Source organism: Miniopterus schreibersii (assembly GCF_964146895.1).
Source record: "Miniopterus schreibersii genome assembly, chromosome: 13".
NCBI classification, from domain to species: Eukaryota; Metazoa; Chordata; class Mammalia; order Chiroptera; family Miniopteridae; genus Miniopterus; species Miniopterus schreibersii.
Window position 1 is genome coordinate 38,375,803 of NC_138113.1, and position 19,411 is coordinate 38,395,213.

Sequence of the window (19,411 nt, forward strand, 5' to 3'; positions counted from 1 at the left end):
TATAAATTCTTTGTGGCAAGTAGTGGAATGAAAGTAGACTTGGGTAGTAACTCCAGAGGATCTTCATAAATTTCTATAGCATCTCACTTCATTGGTAGGCAATTTCATTAACTAACAAAAATGGAATGATTCCCCTTAAAGCCTAATCTCTAGTTCTCTTGCCATAACATAAGCCCGTTCCCCTCCCACCAGTGTATCAGCATATACTGGTGGATTGCACTGACCACCCATTTGGAACTCACTCTCTCTGACTATGAGCAAAACCTCTTTTTTCTCCACCATCTCTCTTCCTGCCACAGCTTCAAACTTTAAAATCTCTTCGGCTTATTAGGAAGTTTAAACCATAGGAGGCAGTTCATGCTTTCTGAAGGCCTCTTTCTCTTGCTCTGGGGTACAAATGGCTTTGAATATATGTGACTCATTCAGTACCCTTGCTCTTCAGGTTTGCCCATTAACATCTGCACTATGCCAGTTGTCAAAGAACATGAGAAAATCGTAGCTGAAAAGACTCTGAGAGAATCTGTCCCCTCTCCTTCATTTCATAAAACTCTTTCAGAAAACTGAGAACAGCAAAGCCCTTGCTCTGCCTAAGTCTAGAACCCAAGATCCCCAACTCAGGTCTACAGCCTCTAGATCTGTGCTCCAAACAGAACTGGACGAACTCCGAAACCTCAAATGAAAGACTTAGTATATGAGTCAGCTCTTATCACACACAAACATACACACACACACACACACACACACACACACATAGCCTGACCCCTCTTCCAATGACAGCCAAAATAATATTCATTATTCTCTGAGTTATTTGTTCATTTTAGGACATCCCATCTCCAATGAAATCAAAAGAAATAACCATTTTAAACAGCAAGTGATACTTCATTGGTAGTTGCCTCTTCCCAGCCAAGCCAGCTCATGCCCACACTAATTGCAATGTATTTTCATTTTGGTTTGCCGTGTTTAAAACAGTGAGATTCTTTTTTAAGATAAAACCCCTGAGGCAATGGGTTGAACTCTGAAAAGATGTGGGCGAAATGTAGCTGCTTGACTAACAGCTGTTTGCTTGTAATTATTTTCTAATGTGAAGCGTGCAGTGGCGTGCATGGGTGCACAGACAGCAAGGAGCCAACGAGGATCTCAGAGACGAAGAAGAGAGGTTTTTCTATGGTGCCGTTTGCAGCCATCTGTACCTTGTGACTAACACAACATATTTGGTTATAACCAGGTCTTTATTTCTGCATTCTTGGACGTTGAGAGAACATTAATCCTGTCTGAAAAATCTAATTTGTACTTGACGGCACATTATTCCTCTATTAACTGGTGATTTAGGACTGAGTTTTATGAAATAAATAGGGACATGGACAACTAGGTTTCGGAATCTAAAAACATTCCCAACCAGCCACTTGGAATTAGTATCAATTCACTGAGTGTTTATTGTGCATCTACTACGTGCCAGGCATCCCTGGATTCTGAGTCTACAGAGGTTCTGAAATCTAGCCGAGTATGAGCAGCACCTGGGAAAGCTTTAAAAATATGGATTCCCAGGCCTAATGTCTCAAACCTAATGGCTCAGAGTCTCACAAAAGGCTTTCAAAAGTATTCCATCCATCATACCTTGCTCACTTATTTTCATTAAGTGAAATTCCATTTTCCCCCAATGCCTCCCTTTTCAAATTTCACATCTAAATTCCCCAAGTGATACCCTTCTGTTGCCCCAATTACCACTCCCTCCACAGCCCTTGCTCTTGAGCTTCCTTCATTGTGTTAAATTATTGGTTCTCGTAGTGTGGTCCCTGGACCAGCAGCATCAGCAACCCCCAGGAATTGTTGGAAATGCACATTCTCAGGCTCCAACCCGGATCTGCTGAATCAACAACATTGGGGATGGTGCCCAGCTATCTGGGTTTTAGCAAGCCCCATTAAGAAACTGTCACAGAAAGTCCCAGCCAGCCTTTCAACAGAGGTTCCCAGAGGGCAGGAACTGTGGTGTCTGGCAAAGGGTCCATGATTATACTTGTTGATTTGTCAGGAGTCTCAGTAGGGAGACCCACATTGGATTTCACAGTCTGTTTTACCACAAACACATACTGGATTAATGCCAAGGGACTGAGAATCTGAGTCTCAAAGAATCACTCAAACAGCCAGGTGGGAAAGACCTGCGATGCTCACTAAGCACCTCAGCAGGACTCCCTTGTTAGGACCTGAGAAAGTGTGAACACCTCTTGCTTGCAGAGCAGCTCATGCCAGTGCTCGCTCAGTTCACACTGGTAGGTGGGAGATGTACAGTTGCCCTGGTGTGACTGCTCATGTTTATGAATATTCTTTCCACCAGATTTGACGCCTGGAAGGCACCAGTTATGCTTAACTGATCTTTGAACCAGCAGTAAACAGCACTGTACCTGCACAGAGTAGGGACTCCACCTTCTGTTGTTAAAGAGCTGAGGCATAGGATGTAATTATGAAACCATTTCCAGAGTTTCGTGCCGGTTACACTGTCTCCTGTGACTCACATGGATCGCTTAGGTTTCCTGGTCCCAGGAAGGTGACATTCTTCTTGCCATCTCTTTGAGGTCATCTTATGTGTATCTGGGCTGAGTGGGATAAGGAAAGGGCCCGAACAAGGAGGTTTGAAAGTAGAAGCACAGAAAGGAACTCAAAAATCAAATTGTATACTGTTTGTCCAGAAGCAGGGCAGACTTCCTACCAGAAGGTCAGTGTTTATACTATTTAACATGATGCATGCTCTAAGATGAACCCCATTCTAGCCCCAGTGCCTGCAGACATCTCTAGGCCTTGGACAAAACATTAGCCTCATGAAGTACCGTAAACTCTGCTTCCCTTTCCTGAACCATCTCACTGGATTTGTCATGATCCAGGCAAGAAACAGAAGACACATTCAGAAGGGTTAAACTAACATAGGTGTGGTCAGGGAAGGCTACGGGAACCCACAGCCGTGGTGAGGCGCCCAGGGCCAGTGACAGTGGGAGCTGTTACACCCCTAGGCCTAAGGGCAAGGAGGAGAGATGGGGTCACTGGAGCCAGTGCCCTAGAGCTGAAGTCTCCCAATGGGAGCTGTGGCCATAGAGAGGGATCAGCAATCTAAACCTGGCCTGCCACCTCTTTTTATATGGCCCACAAACTAAGAATGGTTTTTATGTTTTTAAATGGCTGTATAAGTGCCTACATGATTTCCTTTCGTTTGCCTATTGACCTACAAAGCCTAAAATATTTACTTTCTGGCCCATCACCGAAAATGTTTGCAACAAGTACCATATGATTTCACTCATATGTGGAATTTAATAAACAAACTGAACTGCTAAGCAAAATAGAGACAGACAGATAGAGAGAGCAGGCAGACAGCTCTGGTGGGGGGAGGGATTGAGCAAAAAAGGGGAGAAAAAGAGAGAGAACTCAGGGACGTGGACAACGGTGTGATGAATGTGGCGGGGGGCGGGGAGCAGTGCGGAGTGGAGGTGGAAGAGGGCATAGAAGGGATAAATGGAAAAAAAGGGGGAAAAAGAAAAGAAAATGTTTGCAGGGGCCTTGTAAGAAAGCACCCACTGTTGGAGGCAGGCGGTCAAGGGGGGAGTAGAAGGAATAAATACCCCAGCCTCTCCCTAATCTTGCCCTCTCATCTCCTTCTGGTGCCACTTATTGGCCAAACCAAAGGGAAACCGGACGATGACATCTGAAGAGGTCAGGTTTCCAAGGCACAGAGCCAGGAAGGTAGAGAAACACAGGGAGTGGATGGGGCCAGGTAGCTCGCAGAGACAAACCGATCTACTCTGCCCCTACTGTAAACAGGGAGAACACCCCTACCCTGGGCAAAACTTGGGATACTGGGAAGACTCCTAGTTCTCCAGTGAAAGTGGTCAGAATCATATACATCTTTATATTTTTTAATCCTCACCTGAGGATATTTTTTCCATTGATTTTTAGAGAGTGGAAGGGAAGGGGGGGGAAGAGGGAGAGAGACATTGATGTGAGAGAGGCACATCAATTGGTTGCCCCCCCGTACGTGCCCACCAGGGCCGGGGATCGAACCTGCAACCCAGGTACATGCCCTCGACTGGGAATAGAACCCACAACTCTTCTGTGCTTGGTCGACACTCCAACCACTGAGCCACACCGGCCAGGGCTCAAATACATCTTTTAATGTATTGCATTTGATTCACTTTTTGCACGCATTTCGTGAACTAGATTTGAGAAGCAGGTGGGCACATTTGCTAAGCAAACCCAGCGGGAACTCATCAAGCGAAGGAGTCCGCAGTGGGCTTCTCTCCACCGTCCCCCAGTCTAATTTAAGGCACTGACCACGCTGACCACACTTCACCCTTTCCTCATTCCAGGCTCATGACTATTTGGCCTGAATTTGCCTTAGCTTGGTTTCCACCCCCTGGATTTACAGCACCCCATGTTTCTCATTAAATTGGGACTGACCATTTCAGACAAGTTAAGTAATGCCCAGATATATGGCCACCGATAGATTAAAACCAGGACTGTTTGCAGGTTTGCTGGAAGGCTTGCAGCCTTCAGAGAAACCATTTTTCTCATTTTCCAGTAGCCCCTCCACATGACTGGAAATGACAGAAATGACAGCTGAAGGACAAAAGCCAGACCCTGGCTGGCCAGGCAGACTGGCTGTTCTCTGCAAAAGCCAGCCCGGCCCATGCTTCTTGCAGGGCCCGGGAGGGGCGGTGTCCTGCTCATTTTCTGTTAGGCCCACCTGTTGTCCTTGGCCTTTTAGCCCCTTGACCTTGTAACCGTGCAACTGTACTGGATGAAGCTGTAGGTAGACCAGTAAGACACTACGGAGCTTTAAATGTTGTCAGATGTGCTGTTGATGCTGAACAGATATTTTTTGTCCCTCGTCACTACCTTTTAGAAAAGTTCCCAACGTTTCTTAAACAAAGACCAACAGAAGAAGGAACAAACAGAAATTACCGTGTGTGTATGTATGGGGGGAGGTGTAGGAAAGTTTCCAACTTCATGCATTAATTTATTTCACTTGAAGGGAGACAGGGAGCACAATATTTACCATATATTTTAAGATGGAAAGGTTCCAGTGTTAGTCTATAAGGGCCCTATAAGTCGAACCACGCTCCAGATTCTCAGCCTCTGACTAACTTCCGCCTGGCTAAGGCAGACGAGCCAGCAAAGAAGACACAGCTGTTGCTCGCCAAAAAAAAGAAAGCAAACGGAAAGAAAAACCCAGCCACACACGCCATGCACCACGTGCTTCGAATGACGGTGGCATCAACCTTCCTGGCACAATCTTGTTGTTTAGGAAGAAACAAAAGCTCGAGTTGACATAGGACTTCCAGTTTGTCTGACTTTGTGGATTAGAAATTATTGTCTGAGGCTGAGGTGCATTGGGAGCCTAGAATTGGTAAATTTCTCACTTAATAGTCAAAATGTCTCAACTTCAAATGAAAGGAGGCTATTTTTAAACGTCAGCTAATACAGTCTGGCAGAGGGTCCCCAGGGGATTGGGGAGATCTTTTCGTTCACAGAAGCAGCTGGGCATTTCTCCTGGAGAGTGAGGACCAGCATCTTGAATGTGTCTGGTGGAGAAGCCTGAAAGTGGTGGACACTCGAAGCTGAGATGAGTGGTAGAGTCAACTCGCAGGCTCCTCCCCAGACTTCTGGTGAAGCCCAGGGACGGTTGAAAGAATTCCCTAAGGCTTTTCTGGCCCCAAGCGGATGCTATTAATAAGCACATTAGCCACTGCCTTGAAATGACAGGCTTTTGCCTACATTCAAAAAATCAAGGCTCCTAGAGCCTTTGATATGCATTTCTCTTTGCTTTAGAGAGTTATTTTTTATTCTCTTCTGGAATAAACATACTTATTCTAAAGCTTACTTAGGCTCCCGAATAAAAAGCCCCCTGAGGTATAGAGGTATAGAATGTGTGCATTACCCAGGCTGTTTTCTATGCCATGGAGTGGGGACTGCAGTTTCATTTGTGGGATGGTCAGACCTCAGAATACTGAGGATATAACTAGAACTAGCTAGTCTCTCCTTGGCCAGGAGAGTCCAGCGACAGCAGCTTACCTGGATGGAGTACATACCACAAGTCAGGCCCGATCCAGGGCTTTCCGTGCACTCACTCCTTTCCTCCTCACAGCAGCCCTCAAAAGTAAAATCGAACACTACTCCCATTATACAAATGGGAAGACTAAGGCACAGAGAGGTTTGGCAACTTGTCCAAATTCACACTGCTACTAAGATATTTCTTGCTTTATTTTATTAACTGCAAGGCATTCATTTAGACTAGCAATGAAAACTGTTATTAATCAAGTAGGAGAGAGGGCAGAGAGCCTAAAGGTAAAGGACCAATCAGGACACTGTTCACCAAGTGAGCGACAAGATAAGGGCCTGGGCGGAGGCAGCACCCATGGAGATGGTGGGCCAGGGGTGGGCAGGAAGAGGCAGCTGGACAGCTGTTGCGGAGAGAACATCCACGAGGTGTGGTGGGCGTGTGGATGTGAGGAGGTGGGGAGGGTGGTCCAGCTTGCCCATGTGGATGGGTGGTGGTGCCATGAACCAAGGCGGGGTTTAAAAAGGAAGAGCGGGTTTGGAGAAAGAAAGTTCCATTTGTGATGTTTGGTTTTCAATACCTGTGCTACGTCTACATTGCAAGTGAGATTTGGCAGGTCATTGGATTCCCAGATCCAGAGCTGAAGAACAGACTAAGCTGAAGATACAATTTGTGAGGCATCAGCAAAAAGGGGGAAGTTCGAGCCATGAGACTAGATGAGAGTACGCAGGGCGAGCCTCAGCCTGGGGGTGAGACTAGAGGGGGGCCCAGGGGAGCCCCACTGTGTCGAGGGTAGGCAGAGGGGAGGAGCAAAAGGGTCTGAAAAGGACTCATCAGAGAGGGAGGGAAGGAGAGAGGGAGGGAAGGAGAGGGGAGGGAGGGAGGGAGGGAGGGAGGGAGGGAGGGAGGGAGGGAGGGAGGGAGGGAGGGAGGGAGGGAGAAGGCAGAGGCTGATGGCACAAAAGCCCAGGGCCAGTGTGCAGAAGGGAGAAGCTCCGCACATCACATCCCTCAGAAGAATCAAGTAAAACGAGGCACAAAGGTGGCCGCAGTACTTGGCACTCGGGATGCCATAGGTGGTCTTAGCGAGAGCACCTTTGGCGGAGTGTTGGGGCCACTGAACACTGCCAGGGAAGCCAGACATTGTCTTGTTGAAAAAGAAGTATGGCTCGAGGGAAAGGGGGAAATGTGGTTGGAAAAGCACAGAAGAGAGGATAGGGAGAGATATGCTAATAAAGTCCAAATTATTGGATTCTTACACTCTGCATTGCATAGTTTTCCCTCTTTGTACAGAGGCTCCCAAATGATCATCTTAATGACTGTACCATGATCATAGATAATATTTAATGAATACTTCCTATGAGACAAGTACCTATCTAATTGTAAGCCTTATACCACGTCTATAGGATAGACAGTGTTATTATCTTCATTTAAAAATGAGAAAAGTAAGCGTTAGGGAGATGAAACCACTTGTCTGAGGCAGCAGAGCTCGTGAGGGGTAGACCCAGAGTACAAACTCAGGCAGTCTGAATTCAGTCATTTTGTGCTTAAATATTACACTACAAACTGTTGACACAAAGGAAAACATAATTTACGACCCATTTTCCTGGTGTTATACATCCAGGTGGCTTCTGCTCTTTTGCTCTGCATGTAGCTTTAAATTTCTGCTGAGTTAATTAATATGCTTCAACAGCCAAATTTTCATTCAGCCTCACCTCATTGACCCTCATTTGTCAAAAAGTTGAGCAAGTAGCTCCCAGAATGCTGTGGGTGGGTGGGCTGATTTACAAAACCAAATACTGTTAGTCCCCCAAAAAAAGGGCAAGAAAAAGAAAAAGAGGCATTCTTCCAGGAAATCCACCTGGTTATATGCTGAAATGTAAATGCTTGTCCCAAAGAACCTTGAAGGAAAACATGTAACTGATGATTGAGACGGGTGAGTGCAGAAAACCATGCTGAACACAGCATTCTAGTCATTTCACAATATTTTCAGAGGCTTTTGTAAATACTTTGCAAAGGAGATGAGAAACACTGTGCTTAGCAAGGCAGAGTTTAACCCACAAGAACTTGAGCAACAGTTGACAAAGGTTCAAGAGCATGTATTTGGTATCTGAATATAACCCACTAGAAAATAATTTCAGAACATGAAGTCTTGGAGAGGATATTCTTAAATTAGCATTGCCACTGTGAAAGCTTTGTGTCAAGGAACTTGAACTCTCCAGACACCCCCAGCCTTTCCAGAGCTATCTTTCAAAGACTCTTCCAGATCAGTGCTCCCCAGCATGCCTGACCGAGACCCAGGTGGGAAACACATTTTGGCCCAGTATTTGCCTTTGAGTGTACTTGTGTGCGTGTACACACATACACTCATACACACACAAAATAATATTTATCCTCACCACGTGCAATTTACTCTGATCTTTTCTATCTTATTTAATTTCTTAAAAATTCTGTTCTTAACACACAAAATTGTTTCATGAGTGCTTGAAGAGTTGCAACCTACAGTTTAAAATCTCTATTCTAAAGGATCTAAATTCAGGCTCTCCAGCCCTGTGGGGCGTGGCTCAGCTGTTGAGTATCGACCTAGGATCCAGGAGATCGCCATTCGATTCCCAGTCAGGGCACATGCCCGGGTTGCAGGCTTGATCCCCAGTCCAGGGTGCAAGAGGCAGCCGATCAATGACTCTCTCATCATTGATGTTTCTATCTCTCTCTCTTCCTCTCTCTGAAATCAATAAAGATACATTTTTTAAAAATAAAATTAAAATAAAATAAATAAATTTGGGCTCTCCAGCCAGAAAAATTGCACAAGGAAGAATCTGCCATCAGTACAGTAGGAAGTATATGAGCTTTAGAATTAGACTTGGGGTCCAATCACACCTCTCAAGTGAACAAGCTGTGTGCCTTTGGGTAGATTAGTTGATCTCTCTGAATCTCCATTTCCTTTCCATAAAACTCTGGAACTGCTGGGAGAATGAAATGAGAAGACACATGTCAAAACACTTAACCCAGCACTTAGTGACACTGAGTACATTCATTCATCCAACAAATATTTATTGAGCATTAGATGCTGTCCTAAAGGCTGGGCACACAGCAGTTCACAAAACCAATGACACCTCTGCTTTCATGGAGCTGGCATCCTAGTTGGCAAAGGCAGATGCTAAGTAAATAAACATAGAATATGTCAGGGAGTGATAAGGGCTGTATTTGTTTCCTGTTGCTGCTGTAACAAATCACCATAAACTTAGTGACTTAACACAACACAGATTTAGTATCTTACAGTTCTGGAAGTCAGAATCCTAAAATGGGTCTCGTTGAGCTAAAATCAAGGTGAGGCCGGGGCTGCATTCTTTTTGGAAGCTTTAGAAGAAAATCTGTCTCCTTGTCTTTTGCAGATTTGAGAGGCAGATTCACTGGCTTATAGCCCCCTCCCATCTCCAAAGCCAGCAGCAGTGGGTTGAGTCCTTGTCACTTAGATCACTCTGCTTCTGTGGGCATGTCTCCTTCTTTGACTCTGACACTCCTGCCTCCTTCTTTTAAGGACCCATGTAGTTAGATGGAGTCCACTCGGATAGCCCAGAATTATCTCCCCATCTCAAGATCCTTCGCTTAATCACACCTGTAAAGTTATTTTTGCTGTGGAAGGTAACATGTTCACGGGTGCCGGAGAATAAGGTGTCATCTTTGAAAGCTGGGGAGAGGGGATTTTTCTGCCTACTGCAAGAACGATGACAAAAAATGAGGCAAAGTAAAGGGGACTCCTGCCTGTTGATGGAGTCACCAGCCAAGGGTAATATTAAGAACAAAAGTAAATAAATGTCTTTTTGTTCGGTATTTGCAATGGCAGAAGCCAGCCTCCATTCAGCATCCTAGGGCACTAGAATGGCCAGAGGCATGAGACTGCCTTCAGCTTATACTGGGAAGACACTCTTCTCAAATTCAACCAGTTACCTCAACTCCAAAGAGGTTGTGATCTGGGATAATCTGGGATTTTGGGTAATATGTCCCTTGAGCCTTGGGTTCCTGAGCAAGTCGTTGTTCCTGAGTGAACCTAGGGGATAGCCAGGTATCTACACACCAGGGGCCTTACGTTGGTCTTACCCTCTAGACACTTCTGTTTAGTAATTTTCCAGGATCTGTCATCATTTTCATTTGTGAACTCTGGGCACCAAGTGGGGAAAAAAGAAACTCTAATGAAAGTTGAAAATATAGATTTGTGTTAGGATATGCCCAGAAATGCAACAAGGGCAAAAGCCAACAGCCTGACTGAGTTTCTCTGTGTTTGTAAACTTGAGCTGCACTGAAGTCCCCAGTATCTACTGCATGAGCAGCGGGTGTCCTCTATAAGGTGTCTCTTCTCCTTTGTTTCTAAACTCAGGGACTAGGCAGGGGTGGGGAGCCTTTTTTCTGCCAAGGGCCACTTGGATAGTTAAAACGTCGTTCGAAGGTCATACAAAATTATCAACTTAAAAATTAGCCTGCTATATTTGGTCAAACATTTAACTCACCCCTAATGTGATGGCTGGGATGATTTAATGGGCCATATATGGACCGAGGGTGGGAGGCTCCCCACCCCTGGACTAGAGAGTCACTTACCCCGTCACAGCTACACTGCCGGTGCTGTGTTGTTCACATGAGCAAAGGAGCATAGAAGCTCCACATGTCTGTGCTGGCCACTGGTCTGCTTTCATATGTAACCTTGGTGCATTTTTTTTCATTTCAGGGAAAGCTCGATGCCTTGTGGGTCCTACTGAGGAAAGGATACGATCGCGTGTCAGTGATGCGTCCACAGCCGGGAGACACGGTAGGGTTCCATAACGGTGTCACATACACAGTCTTTTTCTGTCTCCCTCTGTCTCTGTCGAGCTAGAATAACTCTGGGGAACCAAATCCAGCGATTATCTCATGCAGTGACAAATAGATACTAGTTTACAAAATTCTGTGTTTTTATAAGACGCTGAGTTTTGACTTGCCTTTCTGAAAAGGATTTTGACAGAAATAGGTTGGGTTTAGCTCCCTAGGACCTGAACTTGATTTATTGGTAAAGAGGGGCTGGTTCTGAATTTGGACCAGGCCAGGAGAAAGGCCCTCTGCTCCCCACCACACTGGGCAGTGGTGACAAACAGGATGCCAGGGCCACAAGATGGGGCAAGGGAATGGGACCACAGAAAACTCCACCATCTTCCAGCAGCTGTTGGGTCCAAATGGTCCAAAATCATAGGAGGACCTTCTATCCTGGTAAGATTTTCCCCAAAACTGTCCAGACCAAACTTGCAGCATCTCCAACGAAGAGGACTTAGAAAGGGAGAAGCCAGCAGGCCTGAGAAGCCATCTGCCCGTGTCTTCATTCTGTAAATGAGGAAACAGGTGCTGAATCACTTGTTCTATTCCGATCGTATCAACACTGGAAACAACCTCAGTTCTGCTCAGATCACGTCATTGCCACAATTTATAAGAGCAAGTCTCTCTTCCATAAGTTTAACAGAGCAAATCTTGGAGCCAAATTCTCTCTCAGCTTTCAGCTGCATCTTCCATCTGCTTCTCAAGGAATCAGGCACATTCACCCAAAAGCAGAATGAAGGTGTCTGATCTCAAGCTCCCTTCAAAGCAGGTAGCTGGGTTTGAACCTCACTTCCTCCCTGGCTGGAAGTTAACTCCAGGCAAGGCACTGAACCCTTCTGAACGCCATCTCTATAAAGTGGGTGATACTAACTACTTCATAGTGTGGCTGGTTGGAGAAGGTAATGCTTATAAAGCATCTGGCCAATATTGAACACATAGTCATGCTCAGTCAATGGCAAATATTATTATAATTATTTACATTGTGCTTTTCTACTTCCTGTGGAGGTTTTATGCAAAAATTCAAACCATATTGCAACCAGCGTGTACCGAATGTGCCCATATCTTTACTGTACTCACTCTTCAACACAACACAACTAATAAGCGTGAGGGCAGACCCTGTTAGGCAGGCCTCTCTCCTTCGCACTTGCTGACAATGGACGGTTTGTGGCTGAAGGGATTTGGTCAAAAGTGTCATAGTTTGTGCAAGCTACTGCCCAGTGAGCTGTTCCTGCTCCAGGTTGTCGCAGGGAGAGCAGGCAAGTATGACATGAAAGAAACCAGGTCATAGAAATGCTTGGCCACCTTGACCTTCATGACATATGGAATTTGTATTTTTGTCTGTGAAGGTCAACAAAAACACACTGTTAGAGCCAATTTTAAAGTATAAACTCTACAGTTAAGAGAAATGAGCCCAGGCCATAAACTTTACACTCAGGGTGGTATTTGGCCTTATAAACCATACATCTGGTTTCCGTGGAAAATTAATTTTTTTAGCATGCATGAGACTCAGCTAACAGATTAAGAAAGAAATAGTAAGCTACCTACACTCAGGGTCAGAAGTACTATTTTTTGTGACAGAACATGCTGGTACAAGCCCATTTCAGAGCAACTGAAAAACATCTCCACTAGATCAGTTAATATTTCATTCTCCACTGACCAGTCTGGCCCAAACTGATTCATAAACTGGGTCAACCTGAGAAGGGGGAGGGGCTTGGAAACAGGAGGGATGGAAAGAAATATTATCATATATAAGATAGAAGAACCGACTGATGGAATAAATCCAGCAACAACGAATGAAAACATAGAATTTCTTCTAATAAATTACACCTAAATTGCATCTCTTATTCACTTCTTTTGAGTGATAGTCTGTATTAACACCTGAAGATTTTCTGTATGCTTTCAAGAAACACAACACCTCCTTGAGTCTCCATTCTCCAATCACATAAAATAATCTATTTGAAGTCCAGGAGGACTGAGAATTAAGACACAGTTGACCCAGGTTTGTCACAAAATTATTATGGTTGTCCAGCTTCCTTTCCAGCGGGCTTTCTTTGTAGAAACCCTGCTAAAATTTAAGACACATGGGAGAAATAAATGCAGAGAATTGTGCTCATGTAGTTATGACGATGGCTGCAAACATCTTGATGTACATGCAGAGTTACACAAGGAAGGTCACAGATCAGTTAGGAAGAGGAATTCAAAGCTGCCCTGTGGCAGCTCAGAGGAGAATTCCAGGGAAGGGAAAACTGAATTGTAGCTCTGTCCATGAGCCTTTTCTGCTTTGTTTTGCATCACCTTAAGAGACTCTCAGCAAACCTACATTACTTACACGGTGATGACTCTTGAGAATTCCTCAGCACTGATTTATGGGGCTGACCACATTTTCCATAAACTCAAAATGACTGCATCCAGGCATGTGCTCATGAACCAGAGTCACAGGTTCTGGATTTAAAACAAAAACAAAAACAAAAATCACCTAATTACATTCTCAGTTCATTTCCAAATTCTTTCAAATCGCATAGACCTCACAGAAATCTGGCAGTTCTTCCTTCTCTGTTCCTGCCTGCCCCATCCTCCCCATGGTTAACCCACCCCAGCCCTACAGATGCAGAGTCAGTCTGCCCAACAAAGCTTTTGAGGCTGCTTGAAGGGCTGAGCACCTACAGGCCCCACCACACAGCAGATGGTTGGGGGAGGCCTGAGCCCAGAGCCACACCCTTCCCTGGGATGGGTGCCCACCTCCTCAGAGCTGTCCAAGCCCCAAGTCAGGGAAAACATGAATGGGACCACAGCAGGAGACCTCTTCTTCTTTCTGCCTGGGGTGGGCTCACAGTCCTGTTTTTCCTTAGGGCCCACCAGGAAGTCCTGGGCCAACATAAAAGAGGAAGTGCCAGAATCAACCGCTTAAATAGCAAGCCAGCAACACATCTGATCCTAAAATTCAAAGGGTTCACTAAGCATATGGTATCCTTTGCTTAAACCATCCCCCTTCATGCTTCTAGTACATAGTCACCGCTGTGCTCTTTCTAAAATACAGTCTCAACTAGCTATTCCAAGGCTTCAGATTTGCAAAGATGAAGAAAAAGCCCAGAATCCTTAGCTTGATCTAGAAAGGCCTCCCTTTCCCTTCCATCTGCTACTCACTCAATCACTCCATATCGGCCCTAGCCGTCTGGAATTGCTCACTAACCCCTGAACATGCTTTTGAGTCTCTCTGCTTTTGCATATTCTGATTCCTTTGCTGGAAATGCTTTTCCCATCATCTCTACCCACTAAACTATCACCTTGGCAATATTGTTCATTGTTCCCTGTAAACACAAAGAGTTGCTGCCCAGGGGCATTGCCAACACAGGGTGCATTCAGAGACTAAGCAAAATGTGGAAATTAGAACCTGTGTCCCGTGAGCATTTTCCAGGATGGCCCCCAAGACTTCTTATACACCTGGGCCACTCTTTGAATTTAGAAGGTTTGCTCACATTTCAAGGACAAATTGTGGAAGGGATTGAGAATGTTCATCTGGGAAGGACATAAACGGACCCTCAGAGCTTTTTAACTTGAGGGATAATCTTTCCATGTCACCACATATCCTAGTATAATATCATTTTAATGATCATGTCATAGTCTGTTGTCTATCTGTGACATAATATTTCTTCATGTCATCTCTTTTTGGACATTTATTTCTAAATGGTTATTGTTATAAATAAGCCCTAATCAGTATCCTCGTTGTCAAATTAGTGTGCACATTCATGTATGTTTCCTTAGAATAAATGTCCAAAACAGTATTCAGAACTTTAAAGCTTTGATACATATTGCCAAATTACCCTCCTGAAACACTTAGGGGTTAACCCTTATGTCCACACCTATCAAAAGCCCTTCTCCCCAGATGTTCACCAATATTATTTAATTTAGCTATTTGATAGGTGCTAATTTAATTTGCATTTTTTATCACTGAGGTGAAACAATTTTTTTAATGTGTATTTTTCTTTTGTCAATTGCACTTATGTGCCCTTGGCCCAATTTTAATTAGATATTTTAGAATTAATTTTTATATGTTCATTTGCTCAATCCTTCTTTATACCTTTATTCATCAAATGTTTTGAGAAACTGTTATGCATTAGACCTTGTGCTATGCATTAAGTATACGGTGCTTACCTTATGAAACTTAAAGTCTAACATTATATAAAAAGCTGAAGTTTTACCTAGTTTGTCATTTACCTTTTAACTTTTAAAAAATATATTGAAGCCCTGGCCCATAGCTCAGTGGTTAGTGCATTGGACTACACACCAAAGGGTCTCAGGTTTGATTCCCCATCAAGGTCACATACCTGGTTTGTGGATTCACTCCCAACCCCAGTCGGGACACGTGTGAGAGGCAGTCAATGTGTCTCTCTCACATCATTATTTCTCTCAACACGTCTCTCTCTCTTCCACTCTCTTTGAAAAGCAATGGCGAAAATATCCTCAGGTGAGGATTAATTATATATATATATGTTATCTATAATTTCATAGTCAAATCTATTGACACAATAGAGGAATAACTAGCCTAGCTTAAATCTAAATATTAAGCCCCAACCAATTACAGAGACATCGTTCCCAACTGCAGATAATTCTGTTCCTGTATTACTAATTTCAAAGCAGAAATATAAGGAACTTCACAACCCATGGAATTTTGTGGAATCCAGCGATTTGCAGCCTGCTTGCACAGTGTGGTCACCTGGAGAGCTTTAAAGCACTGATGCCAGGGCCCCACCCCAAATGTTCTATTTAATTTGTCTGGGATGAGGTCTGGACATTGGGGTTTTAAAAACTCCCCAGGTGATTCTAATGAGCAGCCAAGGTTAAGAATCAATGATCTAGTCAAATTCCTTATTTTTCATCCAGGGCATCATCTTCTCTTTCCTTCTGGAAACAGTTTGAAGGCAACTCCCCATACACTTTAGAAACCCTATGCCTATGTCTCATAGACATAAGGGAAATGGATGATTGCAATCTCCATGGACTTTCAAGTCCCTCTCCTATCAGGAAGGTGGTTATCCCAGCCGGAATAGTTGGTTGAGTGTCATCCCATGAACCAAAACTCTCCCCTTTGATCCCTGGTCAGGGCACATGCCTGAGTTGTGGGCTCAATCCCCAGTAGGGGGCACGCAGGAGCCAGCCAATTCATCTTTCTCTCTCACATCGATGCCTCTCTCTCTCTCTTTCCCTCTCCCTTCCTCTCTCTCTAAAATCAATAAAAACATTTTTTTTTTAAAAAAAAAGGTAGTTAACATAGCTTCTGGCTTCTGTATTATTGCTACTCCTTGGGTAAAATGGTGGAAAAGAGAACATATAACTCTGCTTCACATGTCTTTTCTGGATGGAATTCAGTCAATATATCAACCAGTCCAAACCCTCTTTGGTCATTTTTACCCCAACTCAAACCCCACCTCCCATCACAAGCTCTGGGAGAAAGCCACTGGAGTTGGATGTCTTCTCTGTTTTCAGCTCCTTGGTCTCTCCCAGATCTGGCGCTGGGAGGCTGGTACATTCCATCACTATCAGCACTAACAACATACTAAGGCACACTGAGCTTGTTTTGCAAGGCTGGGCCTCCTTGCAATCAGAAAAGACCCAGGAAACACACACATAAATGTACATAAACAACGTTTGAAGCTCATCTGAAGCACAGAGGTTGTGAAATCCTCTCGCAGAGCTCAGCCCCAGGCTGCTGCTGTGTGCACAGCTGCTTCCAATAAGACACCTTCCGGTCACATGGGTACCAGGTCCTCCTACTGTAGCAGAAGCGAGAATGATCTGGGCAAGTTATCTCCAGGGGAGAGAGCGTCCTCAGAGCAGTCCTTCGAAAGCAGATGAGACTTCTGTCACATAAGTAGGCCCCAAGAAAGTGCCCTCTGTTTCTCTCCTTCTCTTTTCTCCCTCCTTCGCATTCCCTGCATTACCCCTTTTTCCTTCCCCCTTCACCTTGGCTGTCTTCCCTAAACAGACCTTCAGCAAACATCTATTGTGCTCCCACTAAGAGCCCATCACTGGAGACACCAATTAGAATAGGACTTAATTTTGGCTTCCTGGAGTTCAATGTATGATTTGGAAGAGGGTCAAGCATCGTACTAACTGCAGATGTTTTTCGAAGCACAAACCCATTCACAATAACTTTGAGGATAACTGTGATCTCCATTGTACAGAGCAGAAACTGAGGCTCAGGAGAGGTCACCAACATTCCCAAGGACACACAGCTGGTAAGGGGCAGAGCTAACGCTTGAGTTCAGGACTCTCAGACTTGAAAGTCCACACTAGGGATTCCTTAAGTCTTTCATGTATTCAATAAATAACTTGTTGAGCATTTTTCTATGAGCCAGGCACTGTGTTGATACTGGGGGCTCCCGATGAATAAGCTGTGTCCCTGCCCTTGAGAGGCAGGAAGAAGCGGGCAGGTCCCCAAACACCATCCCATGTGAAAAGCTGCGATGGAGCTGACTACCCGAGATGTGGGGATGCACCCAGGAAGGGCATCTCACCAGCCTTCTAGAAGTGACTTTAACGCAGAGACCAGAAGGAGAGTTGTGGGAGGATATTCTAGAGAGAGGGAAGCTTGAGCAAGGATCCAGAGGTGGGCCTGTGGCTCCTTCAGGGCTACACAAGCATTGAGGTGTAATAAGAGGACAGTGAGTGGAGAGATGAGGAGAGGAGACTTCGTGGGGAGCTGGTCACGGGAGCCCACTCTAGGACAGTGGAGAATTACCGCAAGTGCTTTAAGCAGAGCATGATCAGATTTGTGCCTTAGAAAAGGCACAGTAACTGCAGTGTGGAGATGGTGGCAACGAGACATGGTGGCAGGTCCTCCCACAACTCTCCTCTGGTTTCAGCAGCGATGGGCAAGGAAGAAAGAGTCTGGATTCAAGAGTTGTTGAGGAGACAGAATGACTGGGTGTGGAGGTTGAGCAAGATGGGGGTGTCGAGGAGGACCTCCAGGGTTTGGCCTAAGGGACTGACCTGGCTATGACACTGGTCGCCAAGATGAGGGCACAGGAAGAAGACAGCTTTGGGAAGGAAGATGGGGACTTAGCTTTTTAACGTATCAGGTTTGAGGTACCTGTGGGACATCTGAGCAGAGATGGCCAGGAGCAGGACTAGGGTGAGGCAAGTGGGGCATCTAAGGCACAAACTTGAGGAGGCGCTGTCTCTCAGGGTCATGCACGCGCAGATGGGCCTTTTCCTGAGTCACACAAACGTGCCGCATGGGCTAGCAATGGCCCCATCACTTGAAAACTAAAAGCAATTACCCCCAAGGATTGCTTTAGATACACTTGAAAATACTGCTCAGCCAGTCCAAGGGGTTCCCCCAATTTTATCATCCCCTGTAACCATTTTCTCACCATTTTTTATAGTCACTAAAAAAGCATTTTCTTAGTCACTGGAGTTTTTACCTATATTATCTTCTTTCTTTACTCAGTTTTGATCATCCTGTACATAACTTAATGTATAATTCTTTCACTTAATGTAATTCTATAAATATAAGGAGGAAATCACTTTTTAAGTCATTTTGTTTACTAGGCAATTAAAACCACTGTTTTATGTGTGTTGATAAGACATTGTTTCCTGAATATTGTCAATTTTAAAGCAGATGTGCCTGTGTAAAGAAACATTCTCATTTGAACTGCTTGTTAGTGAAACAACACATCCACCTGGCCTAAGTACCAACATGTCAAATTTCCAACAACACCCGAACAACTTGGTGAGAATTGATCATTTGAGCATCCAGAATACATGAAGTTAGTTGACATTCCATAGGAACTTCCCATAGGTCCCACAGTTCTTATCAGTCATTTCCTTTTCACAGAGAAACCTTCTGCATTTGAAACTCCTAACTTCCATTTTCCTCTGAATTTGCTTCATTGCATCTCTAGTAACTCTGTTTACTGAATGTTGAGCGTAAACAGAGCAAACCCAAGAGCAGGATGTGCTCACTCATTTCACTGAGTAAGATCATAATCATCCAGTGATTCCAGAGGTGCTGTGAAGAGCTCTCTGGGAAAGACAGACCAGCATGAGACTTGGTCCTGACGTCAAAGAATGAACTACTGGTTGAGGAGACAGAATGGATGGTGGTCAAGGTAGCTTCCCTGAGCAGACCAAAAGAGAGCCATGCACCAAGAGAAAGCTGAAGGAAAGGGGAGCAACAGAGAAAAGATGACCACTGGCAGCTCAAGAAGACAGGAGGCCTCCTCAGGGACTGATTGGACTTGAGTTGGGCTTTGGAGGAAAGTTGGGGCTCAGTCAAGCAGGCAGGATATAGAAGGGCCAAGGTAGCAGGTCTCCAGAACCAGGATGCAGCCCATAAGTGCCTGTGGCCAACCTGCAGAGCAATGAGGAAACCTCTCAGGCTGGAGTGGGGGAAGTCAGAAGTGCCCCATAAGGCTGGAAGGTGAACATGGATGAGAGTTTACCACCCTGATGGTCCAACTAAACATTGGGACTCAGTTCTACAACCGCTGTGAGCTAATCTTCATCTGGAATAAGTATTATACTACC

General features: G+C 44.8%; 1 protein-coding gene across 1 annotated transcript in view; it reads left to right on the forward strand.

The window, feature by feature from the left end:
• ANTXR1 (ANTXR cell adhesion molecule 1) overlaps window positions 1-19,411 on the forward strand; it is a 197,599-nt gene that overhangs the window by 141,641 nt on the left and 36,547 nt on the right. Inside the window, exon 17 of the mRNA XM_081157157.1 lies at window positions 10,764-10,844. Within this exon, the coding sequence (XP_081013283.1) occupies window positions 10,764-10,844 (81 nt within the window). The remainder of the gene's footprint in view (window positions 1-10,763; window positions 10,845-19,411) is intronic.